Source organism: Anticarsia gemmatalis, chromosome 15 (genome assembly GCF_050436995.1).
Source record: "Anticarsia gemmatalis isolate Benzon Research Colony breed Stoneville strain chromosome 15, ilAntGemm2 primary, whole genome shotgun sequence".
NCBI classification, from domain to species: Eukaryota; Metazoa; Arthropoda; class Insecta; order Lepidoptera; family Erebidae; genus Anticarsia; species Anticarsia gemmatalis.
The window spans coordinates 4,648,122-4,669,078 of record NC_134759.1 but is presented as its reverse complement, the minus strand read 5'-3'; the positions used below and the strand labels follow the sequence as shown (position 1 = coordinate 4,669,078).

The 20,957-nt window shown below is 35.6% G+C and overlaps 2 protein-coding genes across 10 annotated transcripts in view; both read left to right on the top strand.

Moving 5' to 3' along the window:
- Nucleotides 1-14,950, top strand: part of LOC142978874 (protein unc-13 homolog B-like) — a 373,594-nt gene extending 358,644 nt beyond the window's left edge. For all 9 annotated transcript variants that reach the window (XM_076123478.1, XM_076123479.1, XM_076123480.1 and 6 more), the window contains 17 exons: nucleotides 1,248-1,426; nucleotides 1,760-1,910; nucleotides 2,502-2,660; nucleotides 4,117-4,242; nucleotides 4,465-4,632; nucleotides 4,982-5,095; nucleotides 5,430-5,597; nucleotides 5,984-6,205; nucleotides 6,779-6,945; nucleotides 7,800-7,941; nucleotides 8,782-8,913; nucleotides 9,301-9,444; nucleotides 9,998-10,217; nucleotides 10,517-10,615; nucleotides 10,928-11,090; nucleotides 11,327-11,453; nucleotides 11,610-14,950. In XM_076123478.1, the coding sequence (XP_075979593.1) occupies nucleotides 1,248-1,426; nucleotides 1,760-1,910; nucleotides 2,502-2,660; nucleotides 4,117-4,242; nucleotides 4,465-4,632; nucleotides 4,982-5,095; nucleotides 5,430-5,597; nucleotides 5,984-6,205; nucleotides 6,779-6,945; nucleotides 7,800-7,941; nucleotides 8,782-8,913; nucleotides 9,301-9,444; nucleotides 9,998-10,217; nucleotides 10,517-10,615; nucleotides 10,928-11,090; nucleotides 11,327-11,453; nucleotides 11,610-11,783 (2,655 nt within the window). In that variant the 3' untranslated portion in view covers nucleotides 11,784-14,950. The remainder of the gene's footprint in view (nucleotides 1-1,247; nucleotides 1,427-1,759; nucleotides 1,911-2,501; nucleotides 2,661-4,116; nucleotides 4,243-4,464; nucleotides 4,633-4,981; nucleotides 5,096-5,429; nucleotides 5,598-5,983; nucleotides 6,206-6,778; nucleotides 6,946-7,799; nucleotides 7,942-8,781; nucleotides 8,914-9,300; nucleotides 9,445-9,997; nucleotides 10,218-10,516; nucleotides 10,616-10,927; nucleotides 11,091-11,326; nucleotides 11,454-11,609) is intronic.
- A 1,980-nt stretch (nucleotides 14,951-16,930) lies between these two features.
- The window catches only part of LOC142978848 (actin-binding Rho-activating protein-like), a 53,997-nt gene continuing 49,970 nt past the window's right edge, over nucleotides 16,931-20,957 (top strand). Inside the window, exon 1 of the mRNA XM_076123439.1 lies at nucleotides 16,931-17,195. Coding sequence (XP_075979554.1) covers nucleotides 17,139-17,195 — 57 coding nt within the window. The 5' untranslated portion in view covers nucleotides 16,931-17,138. The remainder of the gene's footprint in view (nucleotides 17,196-20,957) is intronic.

Below are 20,957 nucleotides of genomic sequence, written 5' to 3'. Positions count from 1 at the left end.
TATGGACTGTGAGGAGAAGACTTTTAGCTGCTGATATACGTAGTCGACGACCAGCGCGGGCCCCCAAGTTACTCCGTGAGCACCGGATTGCGCGGTTGAGGTTCGCTAGAAATTGCCTATCTTGGACACCAGGTAACTGGAGTAGTGTACTCTTCTCCGATGAGGCTCGAATTTGTCTGCATGGTGAGGACCGACGTCGGCGAGTGTTACGAAGACCAGGGGAACGCTATGCCGATGTGTGTTTCGAAGAAATCACCCCTTATGGTGGAGGGTCCGTTATGTTTTGGGCGGGCGTAACTTCCAACTATCGTACCGAGATAGTATTCATAGAAAATGGCTCACTAAATGCGCATAGGTACATAACAGAAATCCTTTCTCAAAATGCACAACCCGCACTGACTGTAATTGGTGAAGATGCCATTTACATGGACGATAATGCTCGGGCCCACCGTTCTGGCGACGTAGATGCTTATATGCAAGAGGTCGGTATTCGTCGTTTGGATTGGCCAGCGCGGAGCCCCGACCTTAACCCCATTGAGCACGTTTGGGACCTCCTAAAAAGGCGAGTACGATCTGTTCAACTACCTCCACAAAACATCAGAGAGCTTAAACGTGTAATCTCGACTGAGTGGGAACACATTCCACAGGACACCATCAAAAGCCTGGTGGGAAGCATGCCAAGACGATTACATGCCGTAATCGCTGCAAGAGGAGGTCATACTCGTTATTAATTTTTATTTTTTAATGTCTCTTTTATTAAAATACCATAAAAATACTCGTAGTCTTAATTTCATTATACCCATAAAAATGTCCATTTTAACACGGCTCTCTGTTTACATTGACTAAAACACCGATACCAGGATAAAAGTGTTAAAAAACTAGATTCTCATTGATAATAAGAAATTTCTAGTCATCCAAGCTAATGACATACTAACAATATAATAATATTTACCCATAGAAAAGCTAAGGTAAAGTGTGTGTGTAAGGTGCCCGTTTTTTTTGCAAAGGAGTGTATTATAGGTACGAGCAAAGCCGATATATTTTAAAGCAACGAGTATTGTATTAATAATTTTTATTACCTGCGAAAACAATTCTCGGATCTAGGTATCACATTTTTAAAAGTAAATTGATCCAAATATCGCGTAGTGTGAGTCCAAATGTCTCATAATTATGGCGCATTCATGAAGTTAATAAATTTTGTAAGATTCTTTCAAGATGTTAAAACGATATATTTCCACTTGTTACAGTACACCTGTCTCCATGAGAACCTGTTCCACTACCTTTGCGAGGAGAACGGAGGAGCGGTCACGTTGCCAGCCGCGAGGGGTGACGACGCATGGAAGGTCTACTTCAACGACATTCCTGAAGAGATCGTCGACGAGTTCGCCATGAGATACGGAATTGAAGCCATTTATCAGGCTATGACGTGAGTAGCACAACTATTTATAAACAGTTCTTAATGACTTAAAACCCAAATAATAAAGCCTAGGGTTTTATATACTTACCTAATAAAAAATGGATACAACAGTGTTGTTAATAAGAACGTAAATAAATGAATCAAGCGACATCGCATGATATACCACAACACCTTACGCGTAAAAAAATATATAAAGCCATAAATTCGTCACGAAAACATAATAATATGTAATTTTCCTACTTACAGTGCAAATTATCATAGATCTTTTTTTCTTTCCGGACTATTAAAAATAGTTTACAATAACTACAGAGAAAATAAATATTCTTACATGCTTTTTTTCAGGCACTTCCACTGCCTGTCGACGAAGTACCTGTGTGCGGGAGTGCCGGCCGTCATGTCAACTTTACTTGCCAACATCAACGCATACTACGCTCATACGACTGCGTCGTCTGCTGTCTCTGCCTCGGACCGATTCGCTGCGTCTAACTTTGGGGTAAAAATCTGAATTTTATTTTGAATATTTGCTGTTATATTTGTTGCGTCGAGGTAATATTTGATTGCTTTAAGAAAAAAAGAATATCAAGGATAAAAAAACTACACATAACGATTGCTATATTAACCTATAACGTCACTATGTGAATCTGATATTATACTGGATTAATTATCAAATTAGAATAAATACGAATACATTCATTAAATTTCCTATGCCACAAAAAAGAAATCCATTCAATAGTATATCTAATGGAATTAATAATACATCGATCAAATAAATAATAGTAATACTTACTTGAATATCTTTATATAATACTGGTGGTAGGTCACATGCACTGGCCGCCTAGGTAGGTACCACCGCAGCACCAAGATATTCAGTCGCTAATCAACAGCATTCATTACTGTGCTTCGATCTGAACGGTGCTGTAGCTAGTTACATAAATCCTGTGCATCTGAGACTAAAAACAAAAGTCTCTAATTCGACAACAATTTGACTAATTCGTATGCCATTAAAATATGACATTACAAGCTAGCCTGGCCTAAGAAAAAACAGTATAGTTTTTATAATTACTGTATTTTCTTCGGCCATTAGAAAGAGAAGTTCGTCAAGCTACTGGATCAGCTCCACAACTCGTTGCGGATTGACTTGTCGATGTACCGCAACAACTTCCCGGCCTCCAGCGCTGAGAAGCTCATGGATCTCAAGTCTACTGTTGATCTGTTGACCAGCATTACGTTCTTCAGAATGAAGGTATGTAACAAATGATGTATTGATATCACCAAATAGCATTAAACTTTAAAGACCCTCAACTTGTTTAGGTGGTGCTATATTTTTTTAAGCCTTGGAATTTCTTACCCCTTGTTTCTGAAGTACATTTAGAGGTAGTTTATCTATTCAATAGCGTTAATTAAAAAATGCTATAAAGTAGATAAACTACCGATAAATGTACTCAAAAACTAGGGATTAGTCATGTAAATGTACTAAAAACAGACATAAAACATTACAACACGCTGTCGAAAAGCTATATTTAATTGTAATAATTTTATTTATCTAGGATATAATATAGTCGGGTCAATTTGGGATACCGAGGTCGATTTTACGGTATAAGTTTTTATTTCTAAAGTTATTCATTTCACCTATAAAGAGATTTTTACTTCCGACCGCAAAAGTTTGTTAGTTAGTATAATATTTTATTGATTTGTTTTACGACAAATCAATAAATTACTTTTAACTTTAACATTTTCAGTTTATTTGTTTTTCATCAAGAATCCTAGGAAATTCGATTTCTATCAATTATAGAAGACGTATTTCTATTGTTCGTGTTTCGGTAGTGTCTTTTAAGTCTATTTTCGTATTTTCTTTTTCTTCCTTATTTTCTTCTAAGAAGTCCTCGTAAACAATGTATTTTCCTGGAAAGGTAAACTCATACACCTTTTGTATTTGACACCTTCAATAACAGTTTATTCGACCCCTTGTCAATTTAAAGGAACCTTGACATTTGCAATACAATGCAACAATGGGTGAGCATTAATTTTGGGTGATGTGTAAAATGTTCCCTTTATAATCCGTTACAAGGAAACAAAATATCGGCAAATTCATACTTCCGTAGATTATTGATGTTTTCTGAATGTTTATGATACGTTGTTGAGGCAATATCCACTGTGATGATGCATATTCATTGTAACCAATTTCGCTTTTATCTTTAACTAGCTGACCCGCGCAACTTCGCTTGCGTCACCTAAGAGAATGTGTCAAATTTTTCCCCGTTTTTGTAACATTTTTTGTTGCTACTCCGCTCCTAATGACCGTAGCGTGATGTTATATAGCCTATATCCTTCCTCGATAAATGGGCTATCTAACACCGAAAGAATTTTTCAAATCGGACCAGTAGTTCCTGTGATTAGCGCGTTCAAACAAACAAACAAACAAACAAACAAACAAACAAACAAACTCTTCAGCTTTATAATATTAGTATAGATTTTATGTTTGTGGTTCCTTCGCGGTCCATCCAGTAGCGCATAGTCCATCCATAAATAACAGGCATCGGGTTCAAATCCCGGGTCGAATTTTCTTTTTATTGGCGACACAGAAAGGGTGAATACATTTAACCGCTACTCCTGGGGATGACGAAGCTATGATAAAAGAATATGCATTTCTTTTCAGTACTTCATTAAAGCATTCATTAATACTGTTTGTGTGTTTACAGGTCCAAGAGCTAAGCAGCCCGCCCCGTGCCAGCACTGTGGTCAAAGACTGCGTGAAGGCTTGCCTTAGATCAACATATCAGTTTCTATTCGAAAATTGTTATGAGTTGTACAATAGAGAGTTCCAGGTAAGACTCCTTTTTTAGTCATTGTTATAGCTGTACAATACAACATTGACAATACCAAAAATGTTGTATCATCCGTTATATTCTCTTAGCGATATTTTGGTATCAAACTCAATATTGTGCAAGTATAAGAATCGCTTACTAGATTTGTCTTAGCCTATGCACACCAAGAATGTTAGTCATCTAAACAAAATGTAAATAGTCTAATATAAATTTGTTCTTCAGGTGGATCCGAATGATGCCAAACGAGATCCGTCAGATCACGGGCCGCAGTTAGACTCGGTGGACTTCTGGCATAAGTTGATCGCGCTCATCGTATCTGTGATAGAAGAGGACAGGAACAGCTACGCGCCTGTTCTCAACCAGTTCCCGCAGGAGTTGAATATTGGACAGGTAAAAAAGATTTAGGAAAATAATATACATTCTTAATGTCTTATATAAATGTCTGGAATAAAAATGGTCCCTTTGGAATCCTTTTTTTTCTCCAACTGTAACTATGTCACACTATAATTGGATACCTAAATTACGCTCTAATTGGAAAATAAGTAATTCATTAGAGTTCTGGTAAAGTGTGATGTTTTTGTTTCCATGTCATTGTAAAGCGCAATCAATTATATTATTTCCGTTACATGTCCCATACTAAGCATTTTAGTTATGTAATGTGTATTCAGTTGAAATTTCCAAAATATATTTTCAATGTTCCAATTTGGTGTCAGTAATTATATTTTAATCTCTTCTACAGCTATCGGCGGCAACGATGTGGTCACTATTCGCAGTGGATATGAAGTATGCGTTGGAGGAACACGAACAACATCGGCTCTGCAAGTCTTCCGAATACATGAACTTACACTTCAAGGTAATTCTTATCTTTCCAATAAATGAGACGTAATAACGAGGTTATTCATATTTGCTGGTATCACTTAAAATGCAATAAGCGCGAATTGTAGCTGTAGTAAATGCTAGCCATAAGAATTTTGTCTGCGTACTGCGTACGTCGATCCCGGTGATTGTCAATTAAAATAACAGTCGTTAAGCCTTCGAGCGGCTTGTACAAGTTTGACACTAGGTTGACCACTGACTAACCTTACAATAAGAAAAAGAAGCCATAAGATACAATCTGATTCCGTATCGAATTATTTTTCCCAAAACATTTTTTTTCATTTTTTACTAATGCTATGTTTGTTTTCAAGGTGAAATGGCTGCACACAAACTACGTGAAGGACGTCCCTCCGTACTGCGGCGCTGTGCCTGAATACCCGGCATGGTTCGAGCCCTTCGTGATGCAGTGGCTTAATGAGAACGACGATGTCTCGCTGGAGTACCTCAATGGAGCCTTCAACAGGGATAAGAGAGACGGGGCAAGTAAAATTTAACTAAATTAGGCCATAAAAGCAAATATTACTTCCAGTTCAGAAATCAATTTAGCATATTGTATGATTTGGTAAATTTTACAGCATATTTTCTAGCATATAATAATATATAAATACATTTCGTTTTTGGGCTCACACCTTAGTCTTTTAGATTTTGAATGAGTTTGTAATGGTATATTTGATGTTGTTAAACTGGTTTATTACCAATTTGGGACACTAAAGAATTAAATATTTAATACCTAATTCATGAAAAAAATTAGGCCTGCCAATTGCATATTTTATGTTTTTAATTTTCAATAACAGCCAATAGGCGAAAACATAATAGAAAAGATGATAGTTTTTTTTATAACTACTGACTTATCATTTTGTTCCAGTTCCAAAAATCGAGCGAACACGCCCTCTTCAGTAACTCCGTGGTGGATGTGTTCACGCAACTGACGCAGTGCTTCGACGTGGTCTCCAAGCTCGAGTGCCCAGACCCTGAGATCTGGAAGCGGTACATGAAGCGGTTCGCAAAGACCATCGTCAAAGTCTTAGTGGCGTACGCTGACATCGTCAAAAAGGAGTTCCCCGAACATTTGAAAGAGGAAAGAGTGGTACGTTGTTTTTCCAATCGTTTTGCCAACTTTATTTCACAATTTTTGTACACGTTTTTTTTCATTACGCATTGCCTTCTGCAAAGGGATACGGATTGGTAAATAAATATAATGAATACGTCTTATCGTCGTTCGTATAATTAAACTTTTACTTTGCTCGATTAAATACTGAATGGAAATAAATCTTCTTCGATTATTTACCTTTTTTTGCTTGAGGTTTTTAGCCAGCATGCATGGTTGTGGTAACAAACTGATCATAAATTGACTGTGACTGAAATATCTATTACAATATTTTTCTTATGTGACGGCCTCCATGGCACAGTGGTTAAGGTGGTCGTCATACCACGGCCGCTGTAATGGGAAGTCGTCGGCTCTATTTTCACACGAAACAAATATTTGTGTCCAAGAATAGTTGTTTCGGGTCTGATTGTACTTTCTATCCGTTGTTTCTATGTTTGTAAAAGTTCCCGTGACACAAGATTTATTCTTGGTGCGGGTTCTGTCTTTTATAATCTAAACACAATAATAGACTAACAATTGAAGCATTTTATGAAACGTATGCTTTCCTTATAGGCTTGCATCTTGATGAACAACATCCAACAACTGCGAGTGCAACTGGAGAAGATGTTCGAGGCGATGGGCGGCACCAAGTTGGAGCGAGATGCTGCTGACATCCTTCATGACTTGCAGCAAAGGCTGAACAGTACACTGGATGAACTGGCGTCTATGTTTGCTATCAGGTAAACGTTTCTGCTTGATTCTTTTTAGACTTACATAATCCTGGAGGACGGTAGGCCAACCACTGAAAGGTCACGTTCCAGATTGGTTTTGTTAACCATGAAGGCCAATGACCCAAATTCTTATTCACTGGGATTGCAATTGTGGAATCGGGAACCCGAAACTCATGCTTTTTTGTACCATAGAAAGAGCCTGGGCTCGGACTGGAAGCGTTACAACGATTTTGTTAATTTCGATAGTCTCGTTCGTCATTCGATACTCGGCCTAAAAAAATCTTTTCATACATAACAATCCGTTTTGGTATGTTTATATGTGTTGAAATCACACATTAGTCGCGATGCACCTGTGTAACCGTACAAAACAAACATGTTCGATTTCATTTGTAATCAATCTGTCTGGCAATTCGTCTTGGCGCTTGCCAAAACTACATAGATGTTGTTTTTGGCATAACACTACATATAATAAACATTATAATCTTTATAATGATCGCTACTACTATTTTGTCTCGACATTGTTACGAATCATTAAATGTATGTAAGTGTAATATGCAATTACTAAGCCAAACAAAAACTTAATTATTTTTATTGTATAACTCCTTCTACATCGCGATCGGTTTAATATTCTCGACAAACCTTTTAATTTTACGACGGCCTATCAGAGACTAGTTTTTATCTAGAAAAATTGTATGAATTACAAACTGTACCTAGTCACTATAGTATAGGTAGGCAATAATAGGAAAGCTCCTTTCTGCACATAGAGGTAAACATAATCAAGCAATTTCCCTAACAATTCAAAATTAGTTTCAAAACGAGTACCAAGTTTGTTCTGGATCTAGAGTTATGTATCTTTGTTCCAGCTTGGAGACGCGAATCACCGCCAGTGTGAAAGAACTGGGCGAGCTGCTGCAGAAGGTCGGAGGCGGTGGCGCGCCAGGACAACCTCAACCTCCAGCCCATCACGAGGCTGATGAAGTGTTGAGACCACTCATGGATATCTTGGTATGTAGCTACATTCAACTGACTTTGTATATTGAGTAATTGCGGAATGGAGTTCAAAATTCACGGCTAGGATAAACATAGGCATCTAATTCTAACTAAGGTAGGTACTTGTTTTGAAAGGAACAGAGCTTGTAAAAAGTTCAGTAAAACCGGTGGTTATAATAATATTAAATACTAAAATTGAGATACTAACACCTGTATAAAAATATGTCTTCTATAATACTAAGGATTAATATATTCATAATATGGTACTATGCTTAATCGCGATTATTGTACTATGATCATAAATTACAGATTATAAAACACCACAACAAATACCTGCTCTGAGAAAAACTAAAAATGGAAAATGCTATACCATCAATCAGTATAAATATTTATAATTCATAGATTTTTATATAAAATTTTACGGTGTTTATTATTCCATCGTATCAACACATTGAACAGATTTTCTTAGTTTGTTTGCGCAGTTCGTTATTCGGTATATTATAATTAGGTCAAGTTGTTTTGTATGCTCTGTAAAAATATGGCGAATTTGCGAATTTTGTATGTAGACTCCCATGGGAAATTCGTTAGTTGAAATTGATAGAAATTATCATATACTATCTATAATATGCAGCTCTGAATGATCTATACAATTTTTTTGTTTTATTAGTCCATTACTGTCCCACTGCAGGGCAAGGGTCTCCTCCCAAACGAGGGGAAGGGGGGGGGGTTGCCCTGGAGTTCACTACGATGGCCAAGTGCGGGATGGGGACTTAATGCCCTTAATAAATGTATCTAAACATTAATGTGAGAAAATCATTCCAATACTGTTTTACTAATATTTTTTTATGTTAACAGGATGGTTCTCTCACGATGTACGCGGAGTCCTGTGAAAAGACTGTACTCAAACGACTGCTAAAGGAATTGTGGAAGATTGTGATGAAAATATTAGAAAAGACTGTAGTGCTTCCGCCTATGACTGATAAGACGGTAAGACTTATTCATTGCCAATATTATGATAATAACAAGTGTTCTTGTAAGGATTAAAAAATACTTACCTTGAGTATATTATATCCTTTTCATTATAGATAACATTGGTTTTGCCAATAAACAATTTGAAAGTAAGATAAAATAAACTCATTAATTTTCTTTTCTCTAAACTATTTTTTTGGAATCACATAAACAGTTATTTATATTCCAACTTCTGCGTGGAACTGCAGTCATGCCACGTAATCTATCATTAACATTATACGTCTCAGTTAAGCGTCGCGAGCTCAATTTGTTCACTACCCCTATTTCTACCATTACTAGAGACGATTCGGAAAAAAAGCAGTATTAAGATAGTTAGTTACTCACATGAATATATTGTTCCTCTAGATGATGCTGAAGAACCTCACGAACAACGCCAAGAACTTGGCTGCGAACGCGAAGATAGAAGACATGACGCAGCTGTTCAAGAGCACAGTGGGCAAGCAGGACGTCAAACACGCGCTGTCGGGAGTCATGGATATCTCTAAGGAGGTAAATACGTACACAATCATTTCGTTTCTATAGAAATACATATATGAGACATGATGTTATTTGATAAGTACTTGAGGGGTTGTTACGTATCTCAGTGGACAACTATTTGAAAGCCACTATGCTGTACATTGTTTCCTCCTTTAGATTATAGTGGTTAACACGTTAGGTCAAAGCAGCAATGTACTGACTAGTGACCATCAATGTGACGAACACAAGTTATCAACTGACATACGTCATCTCCGCTGTGGGCAGCTTTGGGACTACTCGTAAACATAAAAAAACTGTAATGCATACACAGACACACACAAATATGGGTAAAAATTTTTCGTTAAAAATTATAAATTGAAACTATTATTTTGGCAGATTTAAAACGTAGTTACTGCGGCTGTTGAACCGGTTTAACCGATATTAGAGAAAACATATTTTTTTATAACCAACAACAAATTTTATTTGCATCCGCATTTGGTTTACATTTTACTTTATATCAACAAATAACATTGACGTCTTTACCCAAAAACTCGCTTCGAATATTTATCATAAATTTTTCCTACAGCATTTATCAGCCGAGAAGAGTTTATCACCAAAGCAGTGCGCGGTATTAGACGCGGCGCTGGATACCATCAAGCAATACTTCCACGCTGGAGGCAACGGGCTCAAGAAGACCTTCTTGGAGAAGAGCCCAGAGCTACAGTCCTTACGATACGCTCTCAGTCTGTACACGCAGACCACTGATACGCTGATCAGGACGTTTGTTACGAGTCAGCAGAATCAGGGTCAGTATTGTTTCTTTGATCTTTTTTTTTTCTTTTCTTTCTCAAAGTCACTTTTATTATTAACTTGACGCCTCTAACAGTTTTGCAACAACTAACAGCCTGCGCGACTTTGTTTGATGAAAAAAATCAGTAATGTTAGCCTTTGAAGAGATATTTAAGAAAATAATACGATGCTGGAACTTCAACTTCTTAGTGTCAAATGAAACCATAATCGGTTCAGCAATGAGCTGTGAAAGCATAACTGAAAGTCATATTTTTGAGTTAATATCTGCTAAGATACTATGTTCTACGTCTTTCAGATGCTGCAGTTGCAGAAGAAGGCAGCGTGGGAGAAGTGTCGCTCCAAGTTGATCTGTTCACGCATCCTGGAACTGGGGAACATAAGATCACTGTAAAAGGTAAATAGCTGCTTTATTTTCTGTTTTGGCTGGTGACTATCTTAAATTGTACATCAACATTACATTATAGTAGCTGATTCGCCTTAAAATATGAGCCAAAATACCTTAATATGATCATTGTCGTTGTACCTTTTGGAACTTTTCACTCCAGCGATTTTTCTGGCGATTCCAAGATTCTATTCTCTATGCACGAATGCGGCTAAAAAGCTGAAAAGTGTTGCAAATGAACGTGGTTTTAAGCAGATACTGTGAATTTACTTGAATTCAAAAGGAAAAGCATTGTAAATTCATGTACTTGATTTTATTTTTCAGTGGTAGCAGCAAACGACCTCAAGTGGGTGATTGCAAGCGGCATGTTCCGTCCGTTCATCGAAGTGAACCTCATCGGGCCTCACCTCGCGGATAAGAAGAGGAAGTTCGCCACCAAGTCCAAGAGCAATAACTGGAGTCCCAAGTTCAATGAGACTTTCCACTTGTAAGTATAAATATTTAGTATTTTAAATATAGTAATAGAACTCTAGTAAGCATTGTAAAGAAATTGTCACTTACTCTGCTAGATGCTAGATGGTGATACAACTTTTGCCAGAAAATTTGCATTTGACCTATTATAAACAGTATCTACAGTATATATTTCATAGGTAGTGATCAAAGGTTTGTGAGTTTTAATTGCCTGTTTTGATTCCCACTTAATCTTAATCTTCTATTTTCCAGCATGGTGAGCGCGACAGAACAGCTGGAGTTGTTCGAGCTGCACGTGTGTGTGCGTGACTACTGCTTCGCGAGAGAGGACCGCCTCGTCGGTGTCGCCGTCATGAGGCTGGCTGACATCGCTGAACAGGTAAATATAAGTTACAACCGATGTAGAATGTTAGGAGGAAAATTTATGAATCATAAAACTATGATTTTTATGAGCCATATTATACAAATAGTATGAAACACTGATGTGTATTTTTTTATGATCGCCGTCATTCTAATTTATCGATTCGTCCATCAGGGCTCTTGCGCCTGCTGGCTGCCTCTGGGTACCCGGGTCAAGATGGACGAGACCGGCTGGACGATATTACGGATACTCTCTCAGAGGCACAGCGACGAGGTGGCCAGGGAGTTCGTTAAGCTCAAGTCGGAGATGAGGGCGGAAGCGCCCGCCGGGGGCCAGGGCCCCTCGTGAAGCATGTAACTATAAACCCCACGTGCCACAACATTCAACACAACCTTGCAACTCCAAGACTGCGACTGGACTGACGATCCGGTTGTGATGTCCCTCAGTATTTCGAAACCGTTCATTCAGTATGCGCGAGCGAGACAGACCGACGCGTGCGACAAAGACGACGCTACGGAGTCAGGAAGTGACAGTCGGCGCTCCGGCTCCCGGTCAGTGCGAGTTCCTTTTGTTTCATACATCCTCGTCGGTGATGTAATACGTTTTGTAAATAAAATTAACTTCGTTAAGTTACGCGGATAGTAGAATATTTTGCACAAATTCGTAAACATTAGCAGAAAAGACTGACCGTAGGCGGCCGCGGGCGCCGCGACGTCCGCGTCTTAGGGATCCAGCAAAAACCTTTTATTCCTTTCCAGTGTTGTAACACTCTGGAATTTTTCAATTTATGGCAAAATATAATTTGCCTGTAAACGCTCTCTAAAAATGTTTAACTTCGCCTAATTTCGACAAGTATTGAATCAGTGGCGAAGTAAATTCCTTTCTCTTAAAACTTTACTTTGAGACCTATTTTTGCTGGGTATCTAAATTCGCGGGCGCATCGTTGACCCTCGATTTATGTAATAATATTTATATGGACCAAACTGTCGTAAATACGGATGAATTAATCCTTAAACATTAATATTAAAATGCAACATAATTATTTATCTAATTAATCATCTACTCGTTATACGTGTACAGTAAAGTATATGGCCTTATGTAAATTATTTCCTTCGTTTGTTGGTAACCATTGCTTCTGTCGAGGCGAATGTGTAAACGTGTTAAGAATGTCTCTGAATGCTATGAAGTATGCGTTTCAGTTTTCTTTCGGTAAATGCGTGGTGTATAGAATTATGCGAAAATAAAAGCATGTTCGTTTAGGTGATGAGTGTTATATAAAATGGAATTAATATAGTCATAGCCGTCGTTCGTTCTTAAGATCCTTTACGCGATTCTTTTTGAAGTCTAATCGCTTCGGTTATAGCATTAGAGCGAGTTATCTCGAACGATATAATCCATTCTATAACGTAATGGCTTCCGCGGTGTCTAAAATAAATATCTATAAACTAATACAGAGAGCGAATCGAATGTTTTGATTTATTTTTATGTTTTTATCTACTATTATAGTACATTTAAAAATAGTATCGTAAACGTTGTATCGCTTCAAAAAGTATCGCGTGCCGGGATCAACATGTGCGGTCTTGTCATCTTTTATAAAATAAAAAACCACTTATTTTATGTGTCCCGTTTTAAGTGATCTATATTATATCTATGTGGTCCATACTGTTTATTACAGACATGTACATAACAATAAGTATATGTTATAATACTTGTATATCACAATATTTGCTCTTACTTTAATAAGCTTGGCCTGTTCAAAGTGTAATCTAAAATCTCCAATGTCTTTTTGTATATTATTGAAAATTGTGATATTGTTATAAAAATGACGTAACATCGTAACTGTCGTGTTTATATGTTTAATAATTCAAGTGTTAATTGTTATAAAAATAATTTCCTAAATACAGTTTTCTAAATATTTCATTGTAGCATGACATTCCATTTTTGTTATTATGAGACTGTTTATAATAGAACTGTTATTGTGGTAATCATTTTTATATTGTTTTACCTAACTTTTGTTATAATTGCGTAATAAAAATATACATTCCATGTTAAGGCCCCAGTGCTCAAAAATAATTTGTTAAGGCTATATTATGGCAAATAACAATAACGAATCGTTGATTTATTAACATAATAATTAAAAAAATAAACTTTAAAAAAATATATCACAGTCCAAAACTCAAAACACAGTGTTTGAAAATTGTCACATAAATACATTTTAGTGTGTGTACATTTTCAATAACATTAAGACTTTTTAATAATGTAAACATATTTTTTACTTTTGGTACACACATTTGAACATATCTTAGGTACATTTTAGTTTTTCTTTACTGTACGATTTTACCTTAATGATAATTCCCTTTTTTATCCAATACATTTTGGCAATACTGTAGTTATTTGATGATTTGGCCTTTATCCCGATGTACCGAGTAATCCGCTGTATTAAAGCGTTGATGGAGTTGAAAATGCACACGGTGTGTAGAGAAGGCACATCACTATCCGACACGGGACATAGATTTTCTAAATATTAGCATTTATCATGGATTACATATCTGTAGATAGAGAATGTGGTTTGTCTAGTCCAAATCTCAATAATATGTATTAATTAATTATATATTTACTCGTCTTATTATAATATATAGAAAATACTTTTATTATTTCTAATTTACATTTCCGAGTTGACTGAATCTGTGTAACTATAGCGTAATAGAAAATTTAAAAACAATAATTAAAATGTTATTTTGTTATTTGTAATCTCAAGTAAAATAATCTATTCAATGTATTAATGTGCACAACATAACTTGAAATAAATATTTGAATTAGATATAGTACATTCTTTGTCCAGATTATAATATCAAAATATAAAACGTTAATAAAAAAATCGCAAGTGCATTACTATATTGAATAGAGCTTTTTAATAAAATATTTTGGAAGAATATAGTGATGCCCATCAAATAGAATTTGATTGTGTTATTTTAAATAAACGTTCCATTATAACAAAATCATTATTGGATCATACATTTGTAAATAGTTACAATCGTACTTCCACGGTATCGTGAAGGGAAGACACTAAATTGATGGGATCGTGTGATATCTACATAAACCAAAATATATCAGTATTACTTTATCTGTTCGTTTTTCGTATTTGTGTATTCAAAGTAAGTTCTGTAACCAGTGACACTGTTTATGAAGATATTGCGATTCGAGCTAGAATAAAAGAAAAGCGCACAGTATTCATTATAATCTCATCCAAATATAAAATACTAACAAATTGTATTGACACATAAACCTTTACCATTTGACAATACTTGGTAAATATTATTTTATAAGTGTAAGATGTGATCGTCACATGCATCGGCATCATGTAAGTCTGTTACGCTCCAATTTTAGTATTAAATATCACTAACATTGCATACATCTTTGTATAAATGCATATATGTAAATGTTACATGTTTAAACACATTATTGAATTTAGAATTTTTATGAAAAAATAAATAAATATCCGTATTTCAAATATATCTTGTTTCGTTTCATTATACCTGTAAGAGTAGTGTTGAAGAGATATTGAAAGAGAAGCAAAGTAACGCGACCTTCTATCTAGTACTCATGTTCATAAAACTAATCTTCAATATCAATGCCATAAATGCAAATCATCATAATGATCATAATATATGCCTAGTAAAAAAATACAAAAGGTACGTGTTATTTTGAACGAAGGAATATTATGACGAAAATAATAGAAAAGAAATATGTTTTTATTGGTGATTAATCTCGTCGACGAATTTGTTACACATTCCTATTTTTTTGACCTAAATACTTGCTCAAGCCCAATCAAAGTAAATAAACAGAAATACCTACAAAAACAATAATACCTATTTGTTTTCTATTAAAACCGAACTCCAGTTTCCATATCCTGTTATTTCAAAGCTAAATATAAACCAGTTTACGAAAATAGTTTTCCTAGAAGTGATTGGTTTAATTTGAGAAGGAGGAGTCATTACGATGATTTTGTTACGTGGGCGACTGTTTGTATCGTAAGCAAGGTATGCGCTTCTGGCATACATTTGAATAAATAGCTCTTGTACTACATTTACGTAATAATATAATGTATGAAAGCATCCTGAATGACGTCAGCACTCCTGAATTGGACTCAAGAGCACATATTTGCGGTGTGATTAATTACTAAAATGCATGTGAAATATTTGGCTTCATTCGTTTCAGAGATTATCTTAAAATTAGTTTCACCGCTTATAAATAAAAGGCTAAACTGGCGTTTCTTTTCTTCTTTAACTTGGCTTTTACGAGTTAAGTATTTTGCCAATATAATGCCAAAAAAAACCTTGCAGATGTGCATAGTGCATTATATTATTGTACAAATTCCGAACAACTTGAATGCAGTTTCCTGTAGAAGAAAAGTGACCCAGTACAGAGAACACTCGGTTGAGTGATCTTACAATTTTGGTAGAGCACTTAACGGAATCTCGATGTATGAAGCAAAGCAAAAGTAGCCTTCGCCGTCTCGCCCTGCATTTCTAACCTAACAATCATTTACTGAGATGTTGCAGAATTGTTCAAATTGTTTTGTGGCAGCTAAACGATCTCTGAAAAAGGGTTCAAGGCCGTTCAAGTATGTTCCAAAATACTACATCGCAGAAGTTGTAAGGAACTTACAGCTATGCAAATTCCATGACTATCAAGATAGTATCTCTCATATTGGACCGAGAGATATTATGTAAGGTAACGGTTATGGCGGAATAAAGCGAAGATTATTGTCGAATGTAAATATAAGATAAAGATTTGTAATACATTTTCAAAGCCGCTTCACACTTGTGCTGTAATGTGAGCAGACCTAAGCCGATAAGTAGCACAATATAGACCCTGTATCATGGAATTAAATATCCTAACCCGATCCTTTCCAGATTTATCTCATGAGCTTATTTGGAACGAGGATGAATGAATGAATATCACATCGCTGAAAATATGGATTAGTAATACAGTTACGCACTGCACTAACGTAATATATAAATGTAAACATTTCTAGGAACGACCACAAGAATGTTGACGACAGTACATTTTTTTCACTGAAAGCATTAAACGCCACCATTTTATCGTAATTTAAGACCTATTCAGTCCTGTCAATTCCATTAGCACGCGAGCACAGACAGGTTGAGAAAAAACAAAAACGTAGAATAATAATAAACGTCTATTCGCATATATTTCCGTTTGTCTAAACAGTCTCGTTTGCCAATAAACTTTCGACATTATGACTTTGAACCGCTTCAATTACGGTGTTATTTATTTTAGCTTTTAATCAAATGAATGTAAATCACTCGTGCGTGTTGAGTTCCGATGATTTTCGGGGAAACGTGAATCGTGATGTCATTGGTTAGGCGCAACCTTAACCCGTCAGAGTCAGGAGCTTTCCATGCATCCTCTCAGCTGATCGTACAGTCTATTTAGGTAACAATTCGATCGGAACGCAGACACTCCTACACTGGCCGGCTACGAGTTGAGACGTCACGATACACGAACGAGAGGGGGGACTATTTAAAAACGTCACCCATTCATAAAATCGCGATACTTCATTTGAACACTGACCACCGTCGCGTGCGCACGCTTGGCTCACGATTCCCGCGCTATTTTTACCAGTAACGAAAACAAAGACACTCGTGTTTTACTTGTGATATTATTGTGAAAGAAATAAAGATGAGCGGCAACTTCCTCACGATACCCGGAGATGATCCTATTCAGAGGCGATCCAGAGTAAGGCTTCATTTACTTTGTTGTTATTATGTAAACAGTAACGCTTGTTGATCATTTACTAACCTTTAGACTGATTTCAATCAATAATATAATAAACTATTTAAATTTATGTTTTAATATCGAGTCACGAAACATTGAAAATTAATGTATTTTTTGCGTAGGAGACAATTTTCATCGGAAAATTTACGATCATGATGTTATTCAGACCAATTATAATTTCGAACGGAAGTCACTGACTGGTTTAAAACGGGGCAGCCCACTTCAAGACTCTTAAATAAAACAAATCTGACACATACTTTTCTTTCAAACAAAACAACAATAGCTCGAAAAATCGCCCATGACTGATGTGAATCCGGAACTTTTGGCACCGAGTACTTCGCGAACCGTGCCAAATGTTACTTCTACAGTTTTCTCCATACAATTCCATTCAACACTTCATTAGTATTTGTTTGAAGGCGTTTCTTCAAGGGCATGGTTAAACATTGACTCTGAAATGTTCCGCTTTCTGTACATGCTGAAAGCTGTTTTGCGGTAACGATAAATAGCACAATTATTTACACATTATTTATTCCTTGTTGCTTTACAAATGTAGGTATATTTATTAAGACTAAAGATTTAATATTCATTTCTCTGTCCAAAATTAGAACATAAAATAGAGCATTGGCTCAGACGTATTCATGATGTATGAGATAGTTTGATACTGTACAGTTAAAAAGTATAAGTAAGTACTACAAATTGGGCTTTTTAATTTCACAAACCGTTTGTCGTTCAATCACAACTACCGACCTCGCTTATAAATGTACTAACAATTCGTATTTGATAAACGATTTAAATATTTCAAACCACATAATATACGGGAACTGTCATAAATCTATTCATTGTATAATGTCGAAATACAATTGAAATCATTTGAAGAGAAAGTCGGTACTTTCTTTGAGATATATGTTGGGCTATAAATTGCCATGACATGCGTATTACGCTTCAAAGACGTCTATATATTCAAGGCCAGTTTTAAAGTAATGTCGGACATAAGTCATTAATGGCCCATTCATTGAACATCATTTATTTGTTTCTGCGGTAAACTGATTCATCAAGGTTGTTTGTGATATTCTATAAATGAGTAATGGTTGTGTGAATTTGATAAACGTGTCAATAATAATATAGATCAATTTAGCTGTTTGAATATAAGAATTTAAAACTGTGTAAAATAAATTGAGTATTTTTCTTTAAGTATATTATTATAGTTTGTCTGGCCAATGCATAGATTTTTTACCACAAACTTTCGATTCAAATTCTCCCGTTTTCCGGAGTGTAATTGCAGTATTAGTATTTATTAGTTATTGTAACGAAATCGCTGATACAGTACACTCCTGCACAGACTCCAATAGACTTTAATCATTTCATAAGATACGAAATAAAAGAATTACTTTCCAATACATAAAAGGTGATAAGTTTTATTAATGAGCTTAATTTTTTACCACGAATTTTGTGATCTCGTAAACTAGACCTACGTTTCATAGAAAAATTGCTACATACATTTATACATTGAAGTCGTTATACATGACGAACTAACTTTCACATTTAGATACCTAAGCGATTTTACCTTTTCACGGACCATTAGCGCATCAGATCCGTCTGTCGTGTAAGTACAATAGATGCCTAACGTGGTCTATCGCCCGAAACTTATTTCGTAAATCCGTGACGATCTCAAAAGTGATACACGAATAAGCGTTTTGGAAATGCGCATTAAGAACTCGTTTTTTATTTCACAGTCTTAATGACTACGATTTTCAGAAGAAACTTCAATTTTTCGGTGATATAAAACGTCAAAATTAAATCACAATAACTAGTGTCTTACACAGTTTCCGAAATTCGACATATTTTAATTCCGTTCTACAAGTAACAACGACATAAGTTTTTCTCAGAAATTTTGTCACTAATAACAACAGTTGGCCGAACCAATATCGATGTGCAATATTGTGGGCATACCATACTTAACAGCATATATTTAATTGAAATATGTACGAGACAAGTTCGATTTTACACAAATCTTTAATTACGACAATTTTAGTACTTCCTTTAGTTAGCAAAACGCTACATTTCCCTCAAAATCATTCTTCAAACCTTATCCTGACGATAAAAACGTCGTCCATACTTACCATACACTTAATTAATCCTATCTACATAGTACACGCAACAGTATTTACCTATAAATTCTATGAAGTTCACGATCGCGAACACATCGGAACACTTGTATGGTATCGCGGTCAAGTGCATGCGCCACTTCTGTTCCGTGTGATGACGCTCTGAGCATTGTTATAATGTTGCGCGTCTCGAGAAAATTATTATAGGAAAGTAGTTGAATGATATTTGTATGAAAAATGCGTTTTTTAATTGCGATTTAGAAGTAAGAGACTATTAGACTCGGTATCTAAAATTTGCTATAAAACGAATGGTATTGTAAATATGTACCTAGTTACTTTAATTTTAATGAAATAGTACTATTCAAGTTCAAGTGCCTGCCAAGTAGGAGGAAGATAAATGTCTGATTAGAATATTTGCATACTGTTTTTAGTGCTAGTGACATATCTTGTATCCATGTTTCAAGCAAATTAATATCCCGATCCTTTATTGGAATAGCACTTCATTGAATCAAAAAATACTTCCTATTACCTTAGTATCTTCTGCGCGAGTTTAAAGACTCAAATTATTTTAGTACTCGTGAATAAATAAACTAAGAAATATTCAAAGTACCTACTTCAGTTTCCTTAACTTTAACACCATGTTATAAACGCTAACACCGCCATAGAAACAGGAAAATGATGGCCAATACACTGCGAAATCGAGAACAATTGACACGAAATTTGTTCAATGACTCTTTTAACTCGAATTTCGTCTAACAGCTCTTAGAAAACAATAGATTCGCAGATTCACTGGTTTCGATATGCTCTTCTTAGTAATTACAGATTTTTACGCTCCATTTCGGTTACGGTTCTTGAAGTCCAGTTGGTTTACTTCCGACACTCGATTCCGAAATTCAATCGAGTCTTATTCGAGTTAACATTTTAATCGTTCCCTTATAACGTCTCTAAATGGCTCACACTTAATACTCGAATGCGAATTCCATCGACTTCATTCGAGCTATCCCAAAATCATACGCGAAAATTTTAAACTACGAGTAGCACAATTACGTTATCAAACGCTAATTTAAGATGAAGTAAATCTGAATGAAACAACCTGATTGGCTTAACTTAAAAGCCAACATTTAATTACACGTTAATTGAGAATTTTTGAGTTCAATTTGACATTAACTAGAATGTAACTCGATGGAATTCGAATTCGACTGTCGGTAGTAAGCCACCAGAGATGTTTAGCTCAAATAGCCGTATTGTTGTTCAAAATACGAATTATACGCCCAATTTACTGCTAGCAAATTGTTTTTGTAAGAAACTGATGGTTAATATGAAAATATTTTTGTAGTGTATTTTTGAGCTGAGATAATCTTTTGTGACGGAAGGAAGAATTAATTACATTGTTTGTCTAGAATGCTTAGTACATCTGTTGTTCAGCTGTCTAGAATTTTGTTGTTATAATTTCTTGTAATAAATCACTGAGATGTTTGACTATGAAGTTCCTAAAGTATTGAATTTTCTCTGAATGATTTATCACTTTATGGCTTGTTAGACATTTTACTTAGTTATTTTACGACAATTCAGTTTTAAAACTGATTACAATTGTAAGCCAAATAGATACCAAAGTTCG